Source organism: Nymphaea colorata, chromosome 1, assembly GCF_008831285.2.
Source record: "Nymphaea colorata isolate Beijing-Zhang1983 chromosome 1, ASM883128v2, whole genome shotgun sequence".
Lineage (NCBI taxonomy): Eukaryota > Viridiplantae > Streptophyta > Magnoliopsida > Nymphaeales > Nymphaeaceae > Nymphaea > Nymphaea colorata.
The window spans coordinates 36,683,688-36,707,426 of record NC_045138.2 but is presented as its reverse complement, the minus strand read 5'-3'; the positions used below and the strand labels follow the sequence as shown (position 1 = coordinate 36,707,426).

The following is a 23,739-nucleotide window of genomic DNA, read 5'->3' as shown; positions in this document are numbered from 1 at the left end:
AGCTTAAACAGTAGTCAAAGTTGCAATATAAGCATCTTTAATACTTTATATAGTCATTTTCCAACTGGATTGACAAGCTTGTCTCATTCAGGTTTTAATGCTACTGCTCCATTTGTAAATAGTGAAATAAAGGCATGGATCAGGCCTCGAAAAGGCATTTTTTAGGAAAAATTTCATTTGGTGATCTATCTTTTATACCTAATTTCACAATTGTACCTTTTCTTTCATGATCCTCAGTTTTGGGGACGAATACCAAGCAAGGACATCCGAGAAACTATCCATGGTTTTGAAAATTAAGTTGTTTTTCAATTCTAGATCAACAAAAAAAAAAAAAAAAAAAGAAGAAGAAGAAAGGACACGAGAAGGTGCTCATCAGGGCATACAAGATGGCCTTCTTAAATAAAAATTAATTAGTGCCACCCTGTAGAAGCTCTCTTGCAAGTTGGGCAGAGTGGCTAGATCTGACCAGCAAATTGCATCTTACAGTCAGCCTATCCTCGTTGAGCTGAGACCACTTTTTGATCTTCTTCTGCTCCCGGTATGATTGCTCTTCAACCAATTGATTGTTATTATTTTTGCCTTTTGGCAGCTGAAATGGAATTTGCTTCACCTTTACAAAAAAAACTGTTCCTTTGTGGAGATGAATGAAAGTCTGCTCTAGAGCATGAGCCCATGGAGTTGTGAGCAGCCCATTTTCTCAGGCTTCATTTCCTGGGATTACATTCAATTTCTTCACATGGGTATGTCTTGAGAAGAGTGGGAGGGAAGAAGAAGAAGAAGTAAAGGTTTCACAACCAAATTTTGAGTGATCTCTTTGAACTAAAAATTTACCCGTTTTTGCCTCTTGCGACAAAATTCATGGTTTTGGCATTGCAGAGATGTTGGCGCCTTAGATGCTTTCCTTGTATAATTAGAGAAACTATCGACTCTTTTGAACCTGAAGAACCTGCTAATCGAAGAAATTTATCTGTATCATAGTTCTTCTTCTTGTCGTCTGCCCATGTAAAGTCCCTCGCATTGCGCTGTTGCTTTAGTTCGTGATCGATGCCTTTGACCCAAATGGTGAAACAATCGGAAATCGCCTGCTAGCATGTGATCTGCCTCGAAGCTGTTGAAGCCCTTTTGAGTATGTGGCTTCGGCCTTAAAGCAATTAGATTATTATGTTTCCATGGGGTTTTGAAGAAAGAGGAGCCTTCTCTCAGATCTGGTGGAGGGTTAAGACTTGAAGATATTCAAGTTGATGAGGTGAAGATTCAATACTTGGAACGCGTCCCTTAACTCACCTGGCCAAGTTTTTACACCTTGGTGAGCCGAAATCGATGGTGGACTCACTTGATAATGCCACATGGTGGCATCATGCCATCATCATGTTAAATAAGAACAAGAATTAAATTTCATCACCACAATCTAGAAGATTACCCTCCTATTTTATCGAGTCCTGGAGTGATGCCATCGACAATGAGAGCTTACATAATAAACTAATAAACAATTATATCGCCCTCAACAAAGTCAGATTTGGCAATGTTTAAAAAGTATTCGAAACCGTCCCTCCTGTTCAAACTGAGGGGAGTGAAGAAAGTGACAAGGCATAATACAAATTTATAAGAAAAGTGAGGGACCAAGGAAAAGTTACAACGGATGTTACAAATAAGTTTCTACTTTCTAGATGAAATTGTGGACAGCCTGGATGCCCTTTGAACGCATTGCTTGCGCTCTTATATGTGATGATGTCTACTCTGTGCTTGGATCCACCACCCCCAAATAATTTAATTCCACTCTCCAACTTAGCTAAAAAAGAGGACTGAAAAGCAAAAGGTGAAAAGGGGATTTCTTGAAAACCCACCTCTGGTGCAGAGATCTTTCTTTCCTTTCTTCTTTTTTTCTCTTTTCTTTCATTTCTCGTCACCTCTCAACATTCCCACCTTCTCTTCCACTGGGAGTGTTACTCGTAGGTCTGCTTGTGGGTTTCTGCTCTTTAGCCACCTTGATTGCTTCAGCTATTGATTTCAGACAGTTTTTTTTTTTTCTGTATTGTCTTTGCAAAGAAGGCTTACCGTCGTAGCGTAGCCTTATTGGGCTTGTGTGTTGCCCCTCTTTTGTAATCTCTTTTTGTCTTTGCTTCTTTTTCCCTTCTTAATTCTCATTTGGTTTACTTTGGGTGTTGTTTAGTTTGGCTCTTCTCTCTTTTGCCAGTTTTCTGGGCCCTTTTGCTGTCTTTTCCTGGGTTACTCTTCTGTGTTTTTGATGCTTTTGGTGGTTCCTTCTTCCTGGTATCGTTGTATTTGCTTCTTTCTGCTGCATTTTTTCCGTTGTTGGTTCTTGTTGTGAAAGAGTTTCTTGAGTTTTCCATTTTCTGAGGGTCAGTTCTTGCCATGGGTCTGTGTCATGGAAAACCCATTACAGACCCACCAAATCACACTGAAAATGTTGAGAATTCGGAGAGCAATGTGCCCAAATTGGAGGTGGGAACGAAGTTGGATAGTCAAGCAGGCAAACCTGCAAAGATCCCACTCTATAGCCCAAGCCCTTTGTACAGCTTCTTCAAGAATTCGCCGCCGTATTCGACCCCGACTTCAACCGCCAATTCGACGCCCAGCCGGTTCTTCAAGCGGCCTTTCCCGCCACCGTCTCCGGCGAAGCATATCAAGGCGTTGCTCGCTCGTAGGCATGGATCTGTAAAGCCCAACGCACCATCAATCCCGGAGGGAAGTGAATGCGAGTTGGGTTTGGACAAGAGTTTTGGGTTCTCAAAGCAGTTTGATTCGAAGTATGAACTCGGGGAAGAAGTGGGTCGCGGTCATTTTGGCTTCACTTGCACTGCTAAGGTCAAAAAGGGTGAGTTGAAGGGGCAGGAGGTTGCTGTTAAAGTCATTCCTAAAGCAAAGGTTGGGATTTCTAATCAACTGTCTTATTGTCAGTTTCATAGCGTTCTTTTTTCCCTTTTTCCGGTTCTGTTTCTGGAAGGTTTTCGGCCAAGGACACGAGCGTAGACAGTTACCTGGTCGGTAGTTGAGTTTGTTTCAGATTTGATTTTGTAGTTCTGGAGTATTATCTAGTGTCGATTTGTTTAGACTTTAGTTTTGCGATTTTCATTCTTTGAAGTGTGAACTTTTCAGCGTCATTGTACAAGCAGAAAGGTATTTTCGTTTTAGTACCCTCTTTCATGGCACGTTGTCTAGGCGACTGCATGGGAGAAGCAAAGATTTCATGGGTGAAATGTGGAATTCTCTTCGCTTGGGCAGCGAGGATCTGTTCTTCCGGGTTCTAAAATGTTTTCGTTAGGTTGAGTTACTTTATGAGTTTACGGGAGAAGGCTAGGACTTACCTGCACTCTTCTTGTTGACCGCTGTATGCAAGCCTCAAGAGTTTTTGAGTTTTCTTGGTTGTTTTACTACGATAGTTCAAGAAACATCAAACTGAGGCATATCTTGAGACTTGTGGAACACCTAGCTTTGGGCCTTTGGTTTTGGTTAATCAGTTCCACTAATAAAATATGGATTTGGGATTTGACCTCGGCAATTGGAAATTTGGTTGGATCTGTTCTGCAGAAGCATCCCACCTTGTGGTCGGTTCTTCACATTCAAGCTAAAATGTCAAGTTTGAGGAGGTCTTATGGTCGGTATGGAAGCCCGTCACTCGAACAGGAGTTGCCTTTCACTTGGATAGACTTGGCTTGCATCTATTGCACCAAGCATCTTACCATTTCTGAACGAGATTTGATGCCTTCCTACCGTAAATGGTGTTTGGCTGCAGAAAATAGTTTACTGTTAGGAGAAAGGAGAATTGAGAGCGGGGATGCTGATTTTGGGCCTAAAAGCGCTAGGCACGAAGTGGGTGGCTCTAACACGCGCACACACATAAAAAAAGAAGCTTAAAACAAGTTAAAAGACAAAAAGCAAAAAATGCCCAGGTTGTGGGTTGCTTGGGCGCACCTGGGTGAGATTTTATGCATTGTAAAGCACCTGGACGCCTAGACTCCTTGGACCTAGCAATCAGGTGTGCATGGTATGTCCAGGCATGACTTTCACAGCATAGTTCTGGGCCCCGGTGGAATCCCATGCAATTTTCATGAAAGCCTTCTGTTATACATATGAAAAACAGTCTTGTCTAGTAAAAATATTGTGCTTCCATGAATATTATTATTATTTTCATGAAAGCCTGCTGGTTACATCAGCCATTGTTGATTGTACATATGAAAAAAAAAAGTTCTGTTGGAGTTAAGGAACACATATTCAAAGTGCTAATTTCCAGGCTTGTAATTGTTGGCTATTTATGTAGCAGTGGGTGGTTGTCAGTAGAGGCCTTCCATGTTTTGTTTTGTCTAAAGCAATGTGCTTGCCTTGCAGATGACCACAGCGATTGCCATAGAGGATGTCCGAAGGGAGGTGAAAATTCTTAGTGCTTTAACAGGACACAAGAATCTGGTGCAATTTTATGAGGCCTTTGAAGACCAGGAAAATGTATACATAGTGATGGAGTGAGTCTTCATTGGAAATTGGAAATTCTTTTCAAGTGCAATTTCTAATATTTTGTGTCTCACATGTTACTCTAATTCCAACTAGGGTCAGATTGCATATACATTATGATGAAAATATACCTGCTGATATCTGTTGTTTAGCCTGGAATAGCAACTAGCAAGTACTTACCATATAAAGTCTTTGCTCAGATATATGGAAAATGATGGTGTAATTGCTATCTCTGCAGGCTATGCAAAGGAGGTGAGCTTCTAGATAGGATATTGTCCAGGTATATTCAGTCTTGCTGGTCTTTTTATTGCTATTTTTTCTCTTCCATTCTTCACTGTTTTCTATAAGTGATTTCATGTTCATGATACTAGGGGAGGAAAATACTCTGAAGATGATGCTAAGGCTGTGATGGTCCAGATTCTGAGCGTTGCATCCTTTTGTCATCTCCAAGGTGTAGTTCATCGGGATCTTAAGCCAGAGGTGAGCCTAATAAAAAAATTGATGGAAGCACATCAATTACCGTGGAAGACTGGTTTAAGATTTAGTAAATAATATTTGTCAGAAGTATCACTATATTGATGTCTTTACATTAAAAACTGTTTCTTGTATTTGTCTACAAATATTTCTCATGAGTTTTAGATGGAGTCAAGAAGTAAAAAGAAAAAAAAAAATCCTGGAAATTTTGCTTACAGAATGTTTGTGTATATATAGATCCGTTGTATTTTAGTTGCTTCATAACTGGATTGGGGATTTCTTGTTGATCTAGTACCTAAACAAGTTGTATTGCTGCATCAGAATTTCCTCTTCACTTTGAAGGATGAGAATTCACAACTGAAGGCCATAGATTTTGGCTTGTCTGATTTTGTCAAACCAGGTATTTATTTTTCTGTACACACTAGACATTCATCTCTGCAACTGAATCGTTTACCTTATCCACACTTAACTATATTTCCTTTTTCTATCCTAAGGACTGTTATGAGATTTACTTTTAATATGTGAAAAAAAAATTACAGATGAGCGACTCAATGATATCGTGGGAAGTGCATATTATGTTGCTCCTGAGGTTCTGCATAGATCCTATGGCACGGAGGCCGATATGTGGAGTATTGGTGTTATTGCCTACATTCTTCTGTGTGGCAGCCGCCCTTTTTGGGCACGAACTGAATCCGGTATCTTTCGAGCCGTGCTGAAGGCGGACCCAAGTTTTGATGAAGCACCTTGGCCTTCTCTTTCTCCTGAGGCAAAGGATTTTGTCAAGAGACTTCTGAATAAAGATGCACGTAAAAGAATGACTGCTGCTCAGGCGTTATGTAAGCACATTAATCTTAATATTCAGGGATGTGATAGTCTGTTTCAAGGCTCAAAGTGATGAACTTGGGCAACAAAAAGATGTCATCTTGCCTTGAGTTGTCCGAGTTTATAGTTGAAATTCTCATTTTTCCTATTCAGATCCTTTGTTGAGTGCATTTCTTTTTATCTGGGCTGGCCATTGTTGAAATCCTTCTTTGGTGTTTGTATGTGAGAAAAATGCTGATAACATGTTTGGGCTTCCATGTTCAGGTCATCCCTGGATAAGGAGCTGCCAGGACAGTAAGATCCCACTTGACATCCTAGTGATCAGACTTGTGAAATCATATTTGTGTTCATCATCTCTAAGAAAGGCTGCTTTAAAGGTACTCCAAATATTTGTTGTAGCTATCATATGGATTATGTTGTTGCTTTCATTTTCTGTCGCTATTTCTCTTTTTGTTCAGATTATTCCATGAACTATATTTTGTTGAAAATGATGAACGGCTTTGGGCAGTGCCTGAAACTGTGGCCATCTGAACTAGAACCGTTCCATATGTCTGTTTATTTGTGGTCACGAGCATCAGATCATGGATTGACAACCTTGTTGTGCTTTTCTTATTCTAGCATGTATCTATTTTTTTTTGTTTTGCATGGCTTGCTTACGTTCACTTGCTGACAGGCCCTTGCAAAGACGTTGTCAGAAGATCAGCTTATGTATTTAAGGGAACAATTTAATTTATTAGGTCCAAACAAGAGTGATTTCATTTGTCTGCAGAACTTCAGGACGGTTAGTTTTTTATCCTTTTACATATTTCCTTGTTTGGCTCCTTTAAAGGTCTTTTACTGATTCAAGCAAAATTTCATTTGACCAGGCCTTGATGAAGTACTCTACTAGCGCAATGAAGGACTCTCGAGTTCATGATTTTGTCAATATGGTATTGACCACATCTGTGTTTGAATATTGTGATTTTGGTTTAATGACGTCATGGCTTAGGCAAGTTGGTTCACTGGTGAATTAGGAGTTTTAATATACGATTCAATCCAAGAGAATGGGCCTTTGTTGAGCTTCTGTAATCCGTTTTCTAGCCATAGTAAAGTAGCTCATTGGGAATCGTCAACCCAATAATTTAGGGTTTCACTAATTGTTGCTTCTCAAACTTCTTCCATTATTTAATTATCCAATTTATTCTTATGTAGGTGAGTTCTCTACAATACAGAAAAATGGATTTTGAGGAATTTTGTGCCGCTGCCATTAGTGTGCATCAGATGGAAGCTTTGGATAGTTGGGAGCAGCATGCGTTTCAAGCATATGAATTATTTGAGAAGGATGGAAATAGAGCAATTGTTATCGAGGAGCTTGCATCAGTAAGTTTCTCTTACATAATCTAATTCTTTTAACTTTTGTGACAAAGAAGGGATTTAGTAATAACATAGAGATGTGGATAATATTTTCATGGTGAATCATATACTATGGGAGCCTGTTATTAGTTTTCTGTTGTAAAACACGCATGCGGTGAACCAGCTATGCAGCATGTAGATCCCACTTGTATGGGATCAAGGACAGTAAGCATGTAGTACTTGGTCAGTTGGTTGCATTCATTCTACTAACTAAAGTAGAAAGGATCTTAGAAATTGAATGACATAACGTATTTTATTCTGCTAGATCAAGCATGGGGATCATTTGCCTATTGCAGGTTCCGGTTTTGTCCAAAGGTAGATCTAGATTAAAGCATCAGGTTTTTATATAATCATCTCAGAAGCCATATGCAACCGAAAACATTAATTGTCCTATTCTATAACCTGTCTAGGAACTCAACATTATATTGTCCTATTCTTCTCTCTCGTAGCAAATAGCATCATCATGAATACTGTATAGCAGGTTGGGAAACTTCATGCTCATTCTGTTTCTTAAAATTTTGATATCAGGAACTTGGGCTTGGACCATCAGTTCCAGTGCATGCCGTTCTTCATGACTGGATCAGGCACTCCGATGGAAAACTCAGTTTCATGGGATTTGTCCGGCTTCTCCATGGTGTATCTTCGCGTTTGGTATCAAAGGTGCAAACAGCTTGAAGAATTTTTGGATACTCATTTTTTCTATTCAAACCTCCGTTTGGTGACCTAAGTGGAGCCAACATGCCTGTTTACCGTGACACAAGTGGACAAGAAGTCAGTTACTGCACTCCCAAGCCAGGAATAAGGGCTTTAACTTGTTTCCACTTGTTGTGTGCACTTTTTGACACTGCCTGTGATGGAGATTGAGATGATGATGTACAGATGTACTAACAATCACTAAAAGCAGTGAACAAGAAGTGTTTGGGTATTTCCTTTATACCCTATGCTCGTTGTTGGCAAAATTATATTGTTAATCCTTAATATTCTTCTCTATCTGTAACTTGGATTCTGTGATCTGTAGTTGGTGAGCATGGGATGAAACCTTCCACTGGGTCGTTGTACAATAGCTCAGAACCTGCCTTCTGCACCCTGTCTTTTTTTTTTTTTTTATGTGCTTTAGATGCATAATGTACAGAGGTATTTCTACCTTTATGTTTGCACTATCCGGAGCTTGCTCATGACAGTAAATGTACAAACCATGGCGACAACCTATTCAAATTCTTGATGCTGGAAATTTCAAATGTACTTCAATATTTTTGTTGATCTTCAGAAAACTTCGATCCATGAAAAACTCTAGCCAGTCTAGGCGGACGGTTCAGATCGCTGGGTGGGTTACCATTTGAGCATGAAACACCACCTGAATACTCACATGATCACATCCGTCTTGGCAGACTCAGAATACTGGTCGGGTTGCGGTTTGATCTAGGTCACCGACCACTACAGATAACACGATCTGCTCTCTCTTCACCAACGGTGGTAAGTTTCAAGTCCAAGAGTGGGAGATCATTATATCACGGAGGTGGTGCTGACAGTAAGAAGATCGCTATCGTCTCTTACAAGCAAGGATCTTTTGGTTGGTTAAGGACGGACCGCTAAGATGATGATCATGAGGATGTCGTGGTTCGCCCTGCATTTTGGCACTTACGATAGGTCACCCTGTCACCGTGGCTTGATCAAAATTCTGGGTCTCCATTGCGTTCGAAACCAAGAAGTCCTTTGGAGATCATGAGCTTGGTAATACAACTTAGGGGCGAAGTTAGGATTTTCTTTAAGGGCAGTCAGGATTTTCTTCAGGGGTGGGTTAAATGGGAGCTGGGTTTTGTAGGTTGGATTTAGTTAGGGTCAAACTTAACTCACACTAAAAAAAATACTAAAAAAAATACATAAAAGCAAAAAAAAAAAAAAGAGTCAATTTTTACACTTTTTTTTTCACCCTCCCTCCGCCCTTGGTCATACTACGCTTAATTCATGCGATTTTGTCTCACCGAAGTCTGAACTATGTATATTACTGTGTTCTTGTGTATTTGTCTCTTTATTTTCCTGTTCTCCTCCTCAACTGTGAGGGTCATGTGACGGCTAACATTGCTTTCCTCTGATTTGATTAGGTCCGCAGAATTTAAATTCCATGGATTCAAGACCACATTTTCTCTCGATATTAAACCAGATCTTTTAGTAGCATAAAACAGTAGACTTTGAATATCAAGTGAATAAATCTCAGAGGACATTCGATTGCGGGAACATAATCAATACCGCGTCGTGTTCTAGTTCACGTCTTCCACCATTGAAGAATGCCTTGGTAGCATTCTCTACTACATAAAGAACACGAAACAAACGTTCTCGTAGTATTTGCTAGGGATTTCTTGTCCCATAAACAAATACAAAAACAATAATAAAACCCGTGTGACACATGAATCTGAGATCCTTACTGTCAAGTTCAAAAGCACCCACAGTTTGGGGCCAAAGACTAGGTTTCCTCCTTTGACTTTTAATAAAGTTTGCAACTTAAATATGGCAAAGGTCAGACCTCGTAACTGTAGAAATATGAACAGACTTAACTTGAATTTTGTAAAAAATATGAACGACAATATCCATACATGATCCACCTCATACATAAAATCAGAAGGTAAGAAATATGTGAAAGATAAACAAGAAAAGGAACGAACATTTTAGTAGGGGGAAGATTCAGCATCTCTATGCGCTTTTCATCTATAAATAATGCATTTGAATGGGGGGAGCAACTTCCACAAGTTCGGAAGGAACTCCATTTCTTTATTATTTTTCAACAATCATTTCTTTATTACTCCACTTCTTTATTATTTTGTCTCTTTCCTGGATGCCACTTATATTGCTCTTAAACCAAAAAAGATAGACAAAATAAAATAATACAAGTCTTCAATCTGCAGCAGAGATCTTCGCTGCCCAACAGCTTGAGATCCGGAAATATGGTCAAGACTAATTGTATCAACGGGTTGGACTATCAGTAAAATGGAATTATGCAGGTTGGAGATTCAATTGATTGGTTATGCTATCAGTGCCCGGTCCAGATCTTATCAAGAAAAAATTTCCTGTAAAATAAATTAGAATCAGGTCAGATTCGGATTCATGAGCAATTTCTGGATAAAATACATCCTAGCCAGTCATCAATTTGGACCAGAAAGCTCTGGATTGAATACCAAATCCGACATTTATCAACTCTAGTCTTAGACTTAAATCTATTGTGGATCTGAGTGATGTACTAGATTTTTGATCGGCGTGTGCCTTGAATGCATTTTTTTTCTTTTTCAATAATCAACTGAAAAATTCAGTCTCGAACCCAAGTTATGGATTCGTGCTTTCAAAGCTTCGTATTATAATGTGACTATTTCACCATAAGATTTTTTATTTATTTATTTTGAAAGCTATATAAGGATCAACAAATGCCCATTTTCAAAAATCACCTATTTCGTTAAATGTTATATTCTTATAGCGAAGATAATGAGAGAAAAAAAAATCTTTCTAACTTTTCTATATCTTTCCTATTTTTTCTATTTGGAGATTAGGGCCTCAGTCTGCTGAATTGCTTTGAAGAAAATAAGAAAGCTTTTAGATGTATACAAAAAACTTCACGATGGTTGGCATCCAACGTCAAAATGTACGGCTAATATATTTTTTTAAAATGATGTTTTCGATGCATCATTTCCCCGCACTTGTGTGAGATCTCCGCACTTGTGTGAGAGAGAGCGGGTGGGCGAGAGAGAAAGACAGAGGGACGACAGTGTGTGTGTGTATGCGTTTCTTCTCTGCCACTGCAATGGCGATTCAAAGAATCTCGAGGAACAAACCGAGACCCACCTCCCTTCTTTTTATCGTCTTATTCTCTGCCACCATTCTCATTGTGCTTTTCTCGTTCCCGAGCTCGAATTCGGCTTCTAGATCGTATGTCAAGACGATTCGGCCTACGGAGGATGCAAGGGAATGGAAGGGTTATCTCTATTGGGGAGATAGGATAGATTGTCCCGGGAAGCATTGTGACTCTTGTGAGGGATTAGGGCACCAGGAATCGAGTCTTAGATGCGCTCTCGAGGAAGCAATGGTTCTTCGAAGGTGTTGTTTTGTTGGTTTCCCTGCTTCCTTTTGCTCTTCTTTCTTTGACTTCTCTAATGCATATCAGTGAATGGACCGATGGTTCATATTTTTTATGTTTTAGGAGTTAATTTTCTGATATCTGTCGATTTGCCTGGATTTCTTTTTCTGTGGGGATTTATTCCTTCTCTGGGGAGTTCGATTTCGATTGTGGGTACCGTACTAGTTTCTCCTATTTGTGTAATTATTGACCGAATTTTGTATTCCAGTAACTTACAGATCTCAGTTGCCACTCGTATGTCCTTGGTTCATGGTTACTTATTTCATTTCCCTTTTTCTTAGAGTAGAGTTTTTTCTGTTTAATTTTGTAGATAAACAAGACTGAAATACCTATCTGAATACATTATTATCCATTCCTATTTGGCGTATGCATGGTTGAAAAATGTCATGGCAACTTTCTGACTTGTAAATTTTGCTTGTTGTGATTCAGAGTCTTCATCATGCCCTCTAGAATGTGCATTAGTGCAATACACAATAAGAAAGGAATTCTTCACCAATCCACTAACGCAAGCCTGGAAGACAGGTAACGAAGGCCCCAACTTTCCATTTCAATCTATGTTTTCTTATTCTTTTCGTCTTCCTTTATTCTTCTTTCCCCGTCTCTCGCTCACTCCCATTTGTGGTTTATTCGCGCAAAGGGAGCAGTTTCTAGTGGTCATTTTTATTAGTAGAAGCAAAATGATGGTTCGTTTCATGGTTTGTGACGAGCAGTATCCATAAGGGTCGACTTATTTGTTCTTGTTGTTTCTTCTCTAGCATGATGCAGCATGATATCACCATACTGAAGATTTCTTTCAATAATTCCTCTTAGTTACAAAATGAAAAGATTGACATTTTTTCTTCTCTGCGTTTGGCTTGACATTGTCTCTTGTCCACCAAGTGGTTTCCTGACTGGTGCTACTTTTAATAGTTATCTTGTTCATGTTCGAATGTGGCTTCAAATTACTGATCTTAATATAGATGGACAGAGAATTCCTGTGCAATGGACTCTTTGTATGACATGGACCTCATCTCAAAGACCGTTCCTGTCATCCTAGATAATTCTAAAACATGGCATTATGTTTTAACAAGAAGCATGAAGTTAGGTGAAAGGGGAGTTCGCCATGTTGAAGGGGTTACCCGAGCAGAGCTGAGAGACAACAAAGCATATTCAACGCTGTTTCTAATCAATCACACTGCTAGCCCTCTGTCATGGTAAATATATTTCTTCATAGACCTCAAATATCTACTCTTCTGATGCAAATTAAACAAATAAATTTTTGGACAAGCTTTTTATAATATTGCAGTTCCCGCTAGTAACTGAAACTAAGTTCATTAGCCAGGTGTTTGGGTCAGTATTTTTGTCAACATAACATCAATCAATATTGCTAGGTTTGCTGAATGCAAAGACAGAAGCAACCGTAGTGCAATAATGTTGCCCTATTCCTTTCTTCCCATGATGGCGGCAAAGAGATTAAGAGAAGCGGCTAAACAGGCATGTCACAATGAAATCCCTTCCCTTGAGTTCCTGAAATCTATGTTTTTTCTTATTACTATGTTCTGCCATCAACGTGCAATTGTTGAACTTATTGATGGCTCTTTTAGTCTTTAAAAAGCAAGAGATTCTAATTTTATTTGTTGCCTCATCCTGATCTGTGACATAGCTTTCATGAATTCAATTCACTATATCACTATACATAGGTTGCCTTTTTTATTCCATGAATATGTGTGTGTGATCTTTGTGCACAGTAAAATCGACCTCAGGAAATTTTATTCATTGAAAGTTGTTTTTCTTCTTACTGTTTGGCTAAACTGTAGCTTTTTTTGACAGATTAAAACTATACTTGGTGATTATGATGCCATTCATGTGCGTCGAGGTGATAAAATCAAGACCAGGAAAGATAGGTTTGGGGTGGCTAGGACTCTTCATCCTCATCTTGACAGGGATACCCGACCTGAAGCCATGCTCATAAGACTTGCAAGATGGATTCCTCCTGGCAGGATGATTTTTATTGCCTCAAATGAGAGGACACCTGGGTTCTTCTCGCCATTGTCTATCAGGTAGCTAACAAGCTTGCTTGAAATGGTCGTTTGCTTTAGGAGAAATTTGGCACTGCGCACATAATCCCTTGTTTAAGACTTCACGTACTTGTCGATCGACAAGGGCATCTCTGACTTCTCAATCACTCGGGTTGCAGATATACATGGGGTATGTACGCAAGCATCATACTTGTGATAGTACCAAAAATCAATGTCAAAGTTTGAATGTAGCCTGACAAGCAAAATACACAACCATTTTTAGAATAGTGATGAGTCCATACTAGCTATCCCTGTATTTGGTACTCCTCTTATCGATCTTTAAGAAACTTTTTCTGGGTATATGAGTAATTTAACCAGAGGACTGTTTTGCTTCCTTGCCATTTCTAAAACTGTTTCTTGGACCACCATCAAAAGCAATCTTGTCTAGCAACAGTAAAAGGTTTGATCAACAACCGTGATTTCCAAGCACTATTCAGGAGCTTGCTTCATGGATTTGAAGACGTTGGATGTATTATTTCATCAGCATCGAAATTAGTTCATTTTGCTGACGCTTTCTTGTTGACAGGTATAGACTGGCATACTCCTCCAACTTTAGCAACATCTTGGATCCTGTTATAGAGAATAACTATCAATTGTTCATGATAGAGAGACTTGTCATGCATGGTGCAAGGACCTTCATTAAGACTTTTAAAGAAGACGACACTGACCTCAGCTTAACTGATGATCCAAAGAAGAATATGAAACACTGGCAGCTTCCTGTGTACACTATTGATGAGACTCCAAGCTGATATCGCTGCTGGCTTGACGTTTCAAGTTTTGAATGAGACAGTTGACTGTGATTTCCCTGAGCTCCCATTACTTGAACTTCCCAAATTGGAATGTTACAGAATTAAATGCAAACGAGACCACGAATTCCTCGAGGACAAGAAGGAAAGACCTTGTGCACTTGTAAATTTGTTCCTTCTTTGTCCAGCTTGCTCAGTTAATCCGTTCATTCATATGAATGTTAATTCTTTTCCATAAGCTATGTGAACTGCCAGATTCAGGCAATAATACAAGGGGAGTGGCAAATTTTCATGGTGGTTTCTGTGAGAATTGTTTTTCTTTCCAGAGTCCGATGGATCAGGCAACAAAGGACGGATGCACCTGGTCAGCGAAGCTACAATTGGAGTTTTGGTGTGCAATTGGTCTTAAACAAGCCAGGGCCCAGGCAATGCAGGTTATTTCTACTGAGAAGAAAGGGACTTGAATTTTCGGTTCGAGTACCAGATCCCTCCTGGACGCTCTAGGTCATACATTTGTGCTACTCGGCCACAATAGTGCAAGCAAATAGAATTAATGGGTCATATTTATGCTCCTTTGGGACATCAGTTAATTCTATGCTTGTGGTTACGCGAGCATGCGTTTGCCCGTTCGGGAGAGAGAAAGAGAGAGGCGGGGCTTTTCCACAGCAGACAGACCGTTACCACGGATATTGAGTTTTAAGCACATCAGGATGTTCAGTTTCGTTTATTTTTTCTTCTTCGATGGCAAAACCAAGCAACAACAGTTTAACCCGGCATCAATGCAAGTCCCATAATCACTATCCTCTAAAACCCCAGCCACCTTGGATTTTTGCGCGCATGATGTCACAAACCGTACGAAAACTCAAAACCTCCACTCGAGCAGGTGTCGTTGTTGCATGCAAATGTAGCCTTTTACCCAAAGAAAGGGTGTGTGCATTTTTATGAATCTAAAAACTCCAAAAAATATACTGTACGGACATGTGCACGGGCACGCACATACACACAACGCCCGCGCACCACCTAGATACAAGACAGGCTGTTGAAGAAATTCTGCCAAGAAAAAGCCTTCTGCCATCCGATGCCGATAGTGACAACGGCCACAAAAGTTATCAAGAACATGAATATATCAGATCTAAGGAAAACACAAACAACTGATCGACAACAAAGCCTTTCAGGCGACTCTTTCTAGAGGGGCTCAGCATTCTGTATGTCAAGCTGGAACCCAACATGTCAGGATACATCTATGTAGCTACAAGACTTGAATCAGCACGGTTGAAATAGAGTATAGCCTACAACTTTATAGAGATTTTCATGTGGTCCTTCCATAAAGATGCTGCCGAGTTAGGCCTTCTGCATGAAACAAGGAAACATTGTCAGAAATCAGGAAACAAATAGGCGATGGGTAAAGTGCGTACCCCAGGATCAAAGTCTACGAGAAGGTGCATCACCTGCACTGGTAGATATAATTTAAATTCAGGTGGAAGCTCCTCCTCAGAGTAGAGACGGTCGGAAAAGTATATTCTTCTCAGGCGGCAGTTTGCATGAACTTGAACTCTCAATGTCTCAACATAATTCGTACCATATGCTCTTCGGGTGAGATCTGTCAGGTTCAGCTGAACCTGATTCCATCCATCATCTAATTTGAGGGGCATGGTGCAGATATATGGCTTTACACGCGTTACAGACTGCAAATGTAACCCATAACTTTCTTAGTACCTTTCAGAAAAGTTTTGACTGGACGTATCCATGTTATGAGTATCTATCGTGCACATCGGCTGATAGAGAATTCAGAGTTCTTATTTTTAATTTTTCTTTTCATTTCAAAATCAATACAAAACATTCTCAATTATTGCTTAATTCATAGATTGAAAAGGCGATACAAGCCAGCCAACAAGCAAATAGGTGACGATAATCTTACATACTATCGATAAGGCATCAGTATCATTTTTCACAATATTATTATTGGGACATATTGCTTCTTGAATGAACATATTGCTTCTTGAATGAATGAAAACACATATGCCGAGGAAATCATGTCCAGACACAGGACCAGCCTCAACAGCAAGGATCGATCCATTTTACAAGCGACTACCTTGCAACAGGAGGATCAGAGTAATGACAGAAAAAAATTGTAGAGGTACTATAACCAGATGTATACGTATCTTATAATCAGCTTTCATAATTCATACCTTTAAAGACAGATACGTAAAGTAAATTTCAGCTAGATTTTGTGCTCTAAACATTCCTGGAGGCAGAGGATCTGTTCAGCACGGTAAATTCCGTACAGATTTCTTACAACTATGATACAAGTTTTTAAGTTTTACTTATGTCAAGTTACTAGTATTTTAATGCATCTATTTTAATTAACACAACATATGACTTCTTAAGCTTAGAAACTACTCGGACCATCATACTGCTTCCATTTTGGTTCAAATCCTGGCAACTACTGAAAAGACCAACAGCCAGGCAACCTGCAACTTCTGGTGAGCAATTTAGTCATGTTTTTTTCTGTATCAACTCGGTAACTGAATGAATGTGTACAGGTACTCCACAAAGACACACAAGCCACTGAATCTTTATCTTCTCTTATTCAGACTCTACTGAAGGGCCATAAAAGTAAGCCTGGGCATCAGGCTGGCCTGCGGCCCGGCCCGACACCTAAAACCTGAGCCCGTAAATAAAATATTAAAAATATATATAAACATTAATAAAATATATATTAAAATTTTTTTATCGGGCCAAACCAAACTCAGTCAGGCCGGCCAGGTCCCATTTTTTCAAGTCCGAGTCGGCCGGGTACCGGGTAACCGTCGTGTACCCGACCCGATGGCCACTCTTACATAAAAGCCTGATCAATTGGACCATTTTAACGTTTGTACCAAGCATAACTAAAGCTGTTTTGGAGATATAATTATATATTTCAATACTGTATACATGTCTGTATATAATAGAATATATGTATATAGTCTACCATATTAATGAGCCCATCTGTGTCTAAGCTCTGAGCTGAACCAAGCCAAAGTTGCCCTTATGCATGGCAATCTTGTTAAGAACAATGCCAATATTGATTGCAAAAATGTAAAAGCAGCATCGATGTGTCCACACCAGCCAACAAGAAAAGTAACAAGACCACATTAGTTCGTCTGGAAATATAGGCTGAAGAGAAAAACAGAGAGTGGGCAAAGAAACTTGGACTCAGTGGGTTGCAATATTTTGTAATTTATTTCTTTCCAAGGAACTTACACAATCTATATTGGATTACTGGGTGAAGCAGTCATTCATGATACTTAAAATATAAGTTGTCATAGACAACATCAGAATATATGCTTATGCCGTCATCCTTTGTATAACACCATCACAGTACAGATCTCTCAAGACACTGAATTAGCTGGTGATGTAGGGACAGGGTGCTTATTGTTGTTGGTTCCCATAAATAATTAATGTTAATCTTTAAGATTTGCATGGATTTCATTATAGCTTATAGGAATTGAATGCTGCACAGAGTACATCCAGGAATCTACAATTCTACATGATGGAAGCTCTAGTACATAATGTTCGATTACCTGGCAGTTTGATTTTATGAAATGGAAAATAGATGTGGTGGTTTGGCTATACTAACTAATCAGCAAAGATTGTACTGATCCACTATTGACTATTGTTTAAACTTTAAACTATGAGAAAAATATGACAACAAAGGAACAACCTAGCACAGGAGGAAGAACCTTCAGTGTTAATCATGTCTCAGCTACAAGGGCAGCAACTGTACAAGGAAAACAACAATAGAATGGCAACAAACAGAAAAATCATGAATTCAGTAACTTTGGCAAGACTTACACACTTGAAAGTTTGAAGCCCTGAATCGACGTCTGACATTTTTATCATCCAGAATTTGGATCTCAAATGTGAAGTATTTCTTCAGATTCTTCACAATCATAACTAAATAAGGGAGCTTTATACCAAGTGTTGCAGCAGGATCAGCAGGACACGTGATATATGTTGATTGCACATTTGATCCCACTATTTCAAGGACATTGGACTGAATATCTTCATCTTGTGGCCTTTTAATCTGACCATTGACAACTAAACAAATCCAAAAGAGGAAAAATCACAACCTATTTAAGTGTATTCTATGAAGCAATTTAATACACAAAATGAATGAACATATGCAAATGATTATGCCAACTTGTGAACACAAAAAAGATACCGGCAATTAAAAGACCAGCATGTAATTAACTCTAATTTGTTCATGAAAGAAAACAAAGTGGAAAAGTTCTATTTGACTAAGCTTTTCCAAAACTGAATTTAGCTTTAGTCGTTTCTTAATATATATATATATGTGTGTGTGTGTGTGTGTGTGTGTGTGTGTTAACAAAAACTTGCAAACTGGACCTAGCTCAATATTTGAAACTGAAAACGTGGTACTGATAATCTTTTTCCATATGTCAACATGGTATTTGTCATGAAGGAAGGCCATAATTCCTAACTTTGCTTTTTTCCCTCACAAAATTGACTAACCTGGAAATACTGTTCAACACAGAACTAAAACCTAACAAGTCTTCTCAAGCTGGAACAGGTAAAGACAGTCAACCGTTTTACTGATGCTCAAAAATGCACCTATATACATGATATTAAAATTTACTTAAACTATACGTCCAGAATCCCAAATGAAGATACAGGGTCATCCACAACTAGTAATTCCTATAATAGTAACATGACAACCTAAGCATGCACCAGTATTTTATTACCTGATTCTAACATCACAAACTTAAATGAGATGAACAGATGTTTCTTATATTTATAAAGATATAATATAATATTCTTTGTAAAAAATTGGGAAAACACAAGTACTAGCCTTAATAATCAATGAGGTTAGAAGTATCACCATAGCTGATGAAACTAATGTGTTTTTGTATTAGCCCCGATTGATTAGACCAAAGAAAGGTTCAGATAGGAAGTAGATAGATAGCTAGGACCATAGCGCATTGGATTATGCCATCCAGAAGTATTATTTCAGCTTCTTGGATCAGAACAGAAAAAATCAACCTAAAAGCCATACTTGGACAATGAGCTTGTGAAACATTTGGATAGGTGTCATCCATTCTGGAGCTCAAGTTAGGATCTCATCAAAAAGTGCTCTTAGCACCACCTTACTCTCGGAACTCACTAGGTGGAAGTGGCATAAACGGAATGAACAATCTAGGTATCAGATTTACTAGTGGACTAGGTAGAAATGCCTCTACGATAGATGAAAAAAAGAAACAGGAAGCAACATAAGCACAGACACTAAAATATGCTCGACATCTCACCATGAACAAGGTAACGCACACCCAGCGACTGACTGAAATACCAATTGTTCTATGACCCGCATTGAGATCATTCTAGAAAAGATATCTAATAGACGACAGTCACAAAATATCATCGTAAAATCAGTTTAGAGAAGCAAAGCGAGCTTCATATTTCTGCTCAATCGAATAACAATCAAAAGTCACCAATTCAATGGAAGTGGTCGAGATAATATATTGTGTTAAGGGAACACCAACGGAAACCAATTTAAAACAAAGAAAAACAAATGCAGCAGAAACCACGAAGGCAAAAGAAAATAATCATGACCAAGACACAGTAACCTTCTTTGTCCCATATCTGCAGAGGCTTGCTCCTACAGCAAAAACACCCGAAACACCATCAATCGAAAATTTCATGAACAGGCGAGAACAATAATGGATCCAACAAGGGACAAAAGGTGAAAAAAAAGAGGCGGGCAATAGAAAGTACCCCAAACTGTACAGAATGGAAAGAAACCCCGATTGAAACGTGTTCTTGAACATCACGATTCAGATCGTGGACACCCCTCAAACCACAAAAATTACGACCCAACCTGAAAAAACTCGAAAGAATGCCGCCCAAAAGAAAAACCTGTGATCGAAAATGCATAACGACATAATTCAGCAACAAATAAAGAAACCAAAGCCTCCAATCGGATTGATGTACAAAATCCCATTTCAAATCCCTTTTTCCCCCCTCTTGCTTCAGGTCCCAAGATCCGCCAATCAGCTTCCAAACACAAGCCGAAATCCATCTTTCTGAATAAAATCGGAAATCTAACATGTGCAGACACCGAGAGAAAGAAAGAGAAAGAGTCGCACCACGAATGGAGCCGTTGGCTCGCGCGTGCTTCGGGTTCAGGTAACCCTAACAGGGTCGGAGTCTCGGAGGCGGTGGCGGGTGAAAAGGCAAATTACTCTTATCGGATATTATATATGTTCAGTTAAATTGCTGAGGGCGGGAACGGATCGGACGTCGGCCGGTGATGGCGAACCTGGATATGGTCCGAATTTTAAGTCATTCGATTCGATCCCTATTAGCTTGATCCATATCCATATCCCAAAATGGACGCGAGATAAAAGACACCTAGGCCATGTTTGATAGCTAGGCTGACAATACATGGGGCCTGTGGTGGGAGAGATCCATTGTTCAATGTTTGATAACCTCGAATCTCTAATCCGAGGCTATCACAATTTTAAAGGCATGGATATATGGTAAGACAAGCCCATGATTTCCACAAGGTAATATGGATTTGAGATCTCCAATTGAGAAATCTATTTAAATTGTATATTTAACTTAATATGGATTTAAAAGCGGCATCAAATCTCAGGTTTAAGGTTATCAAACGCTGCCTATGGGTTCCAAATTACGGTTTTCAAATTTGCTATAAGATTTGGAATTAAGGGGTTGTGTTGGACCAGAAATCTAGGGTTCTTAGGAATCCAATGTCTTTTTATAACTACATTACAAACGACCAACTGAACGGATCTAGATCCAAACCCGCAACCAGTGTACCTACATCGTACTTTTTTTTCCCACTCTTCGTTTAAATTATTACATAGACGCGAGACTTTTTCTCTCAATTGTGTTTGAAATATATAGTCTTACAAGAGCAACAGCATGAGAAAGCAATGACAAATTTGTTCAAACTTTAACACCCTTCACTTCACGATTGTCCTCACAGAAAGATATACTTTAAGAGACAGTTGACCCTACTCATCGGTTTTGGCTATATCTATACCAAGGATTTTGTATGGTGGTAGATTGGATTCCGCATAATAAGTCTGTTAAAAGAAAAAATAATCTTTTGTTTATATTGTATCTGATTTAAATATTACTTTTATGTGTTAAATTTAGGAACCTATAGTATGACTTTTTCCAAAGATCATTTTTAAAGAAAAAAAAAAAAAGAAGAAGAAGAAGAAGAAAACTTCTGCCTTGAAGACATCAGGCCAGACAATGACATCTTACTATTTTAATATTTTTTATAAAGAAACCGTGGTTTGAGATTTACATGCAAAAGTTTGATAGCGTCAAAATTTAGTTAGTTAATTTGACATTTGCCTATTTGTTAGACAGTATTTTTGTAACTTTTCCTCAAATAAATAGAACATGACACACAATCTAGATTTTTATAAATTTTGTTGGCATATACCTTTGTACATTCCACACTTATCCATATGGTTAGAATTACTAAGAACAGTAGAAAAACATGCCTAATGATCACAAAATAAAATGGAAGGCGGCATGATCAGACCGGTATACCTCTCTGCATTTTGGTAAAAGTAGAATAAAAATGTTTCTTAAATGCCTAACTTTGGCATATAATAAGCTTTTGGCGAGACAATGAAGAAAACTCTCTATTGAGTTACGAACTCAATGACTGTGACTCTACCACCGTGTCAGAGACCCACCCGGTATTCTTATATCGATTTTAACTCAATACATAAGCTTTGATTGAAAAAGAAAGAAAGAAAAAACTTAATACAAAAGCTTTGGATGCTCAAATCATGTTCGAGCGTCGTTCAAAGAAGCCACTAGCAAAAATTCCTGAGCTGCTTTCGACTACCAAACAATCTATGCAATACAAACTTTATGACATAACTCGGTTCCAAAGATAGAAAAACCTACTTTTTACGAAAGGAATATCCTTTGCCCTTAGAAATGCGCCTAAAAGAGATTTCGTTTTTCCATGTAAGTCAAAAGGAGCGCATCAAGAATGAATGGACCATCCGCAGAGCCAACTAGGGGCCGCACCTCCTTGGTTTTCAAAAAATTTGAAACCTGATACAATCTTTTATAAAAAACACCCAAGGGGACCCCTCTAAAAGTCATGGTTCTAAACTGTAGATTTTAAAAGAGTAGATTTAAGATAATCATTGTGCTTTACATTCACTTGTCTCAAGCGAGAGGGTAATGAAATATGACTCGAGATTCAGAGATCCATCCTCATGCAATGTAAGGTTGATTGCATCCCAAAGACATTTAGCACAGCTGGTCCGGACGATGGGTATGTTAACAGTATCGTCATTGGTTTGATTCTTGTGAATGTTATTCCTTTGAACCGCAGACGGTGACAACTAGTTGACAGGTATGCCAAAGGTCGATTCGAAGTGGCAGGACTTTGGTTCTTTTTCTGGTGGCTTCCAGTCATCCAAAAATGTATGGTTGAGGAATCTATAATGCAAATTTGGCATCATTATCGATGATGCATAGAATCTTAAATCACCTCGGATCTTTATAGTCTCCATAGAGTTTGTAGAAATCACAACCTTGACATTTCTTCAAATTTGCGACAAATGGGTCTTTGTTTCTTTTTTTTCCTGGCTAGTTAAGAGAGTGGACCAAGGCAGCTTGTGCAAATAATAATAAACTAACCGATCACTTGATGTTCAATCTCCACCGCACATCTGACTTGATCCAGACGTTCATGTGGCTGCAAAATGAGATGTGGTGGCTGTTGGATGTGATGTGATCCGCTATCGTTAACCCAGGGGTCGTTGTTTGCTTTCTCTCTCTCTCTCTTTCTCTCTCATACGTCCTACATTTTGTTTATTGTGTTCACTGCCACCGAACTTTAACAATTTTAAACATCAGCACTCAAAGGAATCTATCCCGTGACGCGTAAATACTTTTGATCTTTCTCCAGTACCTTTATATGCAAATTATCGGAGCTAAAATCATCACAAAAAGAAATTCTAAAAGTTTAGAATTAAGAAGAGTCTAGAACTCCATCAAAGTCAAAGTCTAGTAAGAAAATAAGACACCTTGCTCATAATAATAATAATAATAATAATAACACTCACAAGAATCGAACATATAAATAACAATAACGCTCACAAGAATCCATCCAACATACAAGAAAAGATCATCGAATAATATAATACAACTACTTGCTTATCGCTTTGATAGTTAAATAAAAGTGTCCGTGTGATATTGTAGGTTGGATGAACCTACTCGAAAACAACACACCAGATTCTGTATTGCTTCTTAACTTTGTTTTTTTTTTATCATTGGACAAATAATCGCGGCAGCCAACTTGCGAGGGAGATCACCATCACCATCAGCACCATTGCCAACAAAGAATCAACTTCATCACAATTGTCATCACAGGATAGTGTACATCTGTCTATACTAACAACAAAGTACATGACATGCGATACGCAAGTCATGGGACCATTGACATCTTTGGCCATGGTTGTGTATAAAACGGATTGTCGCTGTGTATGGCGTTGATGGGCATGGATGTCTTTTAGCCAGCCCATGATGTGTCCATGGTTGCATGTGGCTGGAGATGCTGAGTTTCGTGTCTTGATCAATGAGTATGACCATGTGACAT

General features: G+C 38.8%; 3 protein-coding genes across 6 annotated transcripts; 2 read left to right on the top strand and 1 right to left on the bottom strand.

Annotated features, from left to right (window-relative positions):
• The first annotated feature begins 1,745 nt into the window (after positions 1-1,745).
• On the top strand, positions 1,746-8,415 carry LOC116252375 (CDPK-related kinase 7-like). 2 transcript variants are annotated; one of them, XR_004172156.1, is made up of 12 exons: positions 1,746-2,886; positions 4,348-4,478; positions 4,706-4,747; positions 4,839-4,947; positions 5,263-5,341; positions 5,481-5,777; positions 6,028-6,140; positions 6,437-6,544; positions 6,630-6,692; positions 6,955-7,122; positions 7,684-8,077; positions 8,174-8,415. XR_004172156.1 is itself a non-coding variant. In XM_031626582.2 (11 exons), exons 1-11 carry the CDS (start codon positions 2,374-2,376, stop codon positions 7,828-7,830), a joined length of 1,770 nt encoding a protein of 589 aa, XP_031482442.1. In that variant the 5' UTR covers positions 1,746-2,373; the 3' UTR covers positions 7,831-8,312. The 2 variants fall into 2 exon arrangements, 1 of the variants encoding a protein (XP_031482442.1); XM_031626582.2 differs by having other exon boundaries at positions 7,684-8,312.
• A 2,418-nt stretch (positions 8,416-10,833) lies between these two features.
• LOC116252382 (uncharacterized) lies at positions 10,834-14,370 on the top strand. 2 transcript variants are annotated; one of them, XM_031626598.2, is made up of 6 exons: positions 10,834-11,235; positions 11,705-11,797; positions 12,235-12,468; positions 12,646-12,748; positions 13,085-13,314; positions 13,859-14,370. In XM_031626598.2, exons 1-6 carry the CDS (start codon positions 10,919-10,921, stop codon positions 14,079-14,081), a joined length of 1,200 nt encoding a protein of 399 aa, XP_031482458.1. In that variant the 5' UTR covers positions 10,834-10,918; the 3' UTR covers positions 14,082-14,370. The 2 variants fall into 2 exon arrangements, with proteins under 2 accessions (XP_031482458.1, XP_031482466.1); XM_031626606.2 differs by having other exon boundaries at positions 11,195-11,235; positions 12,243-12,468.
• Positions 14,371-14,935: 565 nt separating this feature from the next.
• Positions 14,936-20,315, bottom strand: LOC116244946 (uncharacterized). 2 transcript variants are annotated; one of them, XM_050075621.1, is made up of 6 exons: positions 20,222-20,315; positions 19,851-19,991; positions 19,703-19,734; positions 17,917-18,158; positions 15,527-15,763; positions 14,936-15,428 (listed from the first exon to the last, which is right to left on the bottom strand). In XM_050075621.1, the coding sequence occupies exons 2-6, from the start codon at positions 19,901-19,903 to the stop codon at positions 15,420-15,422; spliced, it is 573 nt and encodes a 190-aa protein (XP_049931578.1). In that variant the 5' UTR covers positions 19,904-19,991; positions 20,222-20,315; the 3' UTR covers positions 14,936-15,419. The 2 variants fall into 2 exon arrangements, with proteins under 2 accessions (XP_049931578.1, XP_049931579.1); XM_050075622.1 differs by having other exon boundaries at positions 14,936-15,425.
• Between the last annotated feature and the right edge of the window lie 3,424 nt (positions 20,316-23,739).

What these genes read in the sequence shown, in the direction of transcription:
- LOC116252375 (XM_031626582.2), top strand. Translation starts at nt 2,374, where the DNA reads ATGGGTCTGTGTCATGGAAAACCCATTACAGACCCACCAAATCACACT. An exon ending in AAGTCATTCCTAAAGCAAAG is followed by an intron (nt 2,887 to 4,347) that starts GTTGGGATTTCT and finishes CTTGCCTTGCAG; the next exon opens with ATGACCACAGCGATTGCCAT. An exon ending in AATGTATACATAGTGATGGA is followed by an intron (nt 4,479 to 4,705) that starts GTGAGTCTTCAT and finishes CTATCTCTGCAG; the next exon opens with GCTATGCAAAGGAGGTGAGC.
- LOC116252382 (XM_031626598.2), top strand. Translation starts at nt 10,919, where the DNA reads ATGCGTTTCTTCTCTGCCACTGCAATGGCGATTCAAAGAATCTCGAGG. An exon ending in AACGCAAGCCTGGAAGACAG is followed by an intron (nt 11,798 to 12,234) that starts GTAACGAAGGCC and finishes ATCTTAATATAG; the next exon opens with ATGGACAGAGAATTCCTGTG. An exon ending in TAAGAGAAGCGGCTAAACAG is followed by an intron (nt 12,749 to 13,084) that starts GCATGTCACAAT and finishes TTTTTTTGACAG; the next exon opens with ATTAAAACTATACTTGGTGA.
- LOC116244946 (XM_050075621.1), bottom strand. Translation starts at nt 19,903, where the DNA reads ATGTTCAAGAACACGTTTCAATCGGGGTTTCTTTCCATTCTGTACAGT. An exon ending in GCAGATATGGGACAAAGAAG is followed by an intron (nt 18,159 to 19,702) that starts GTTACTGTGTCT and finishes GGATTTGTTTAG; the next exon opens with TTGTCAATGGTCAGATTAAA. An exon ending in TCAGGGCTTCAAACTTTCAA is followed by an intron (nt 15,764 to 17,916) that starts GTGTGTAAGTCT and finishes TTACATTTGCAG; the next exon opens with TCTGTAACGCGTGTAAAGCC.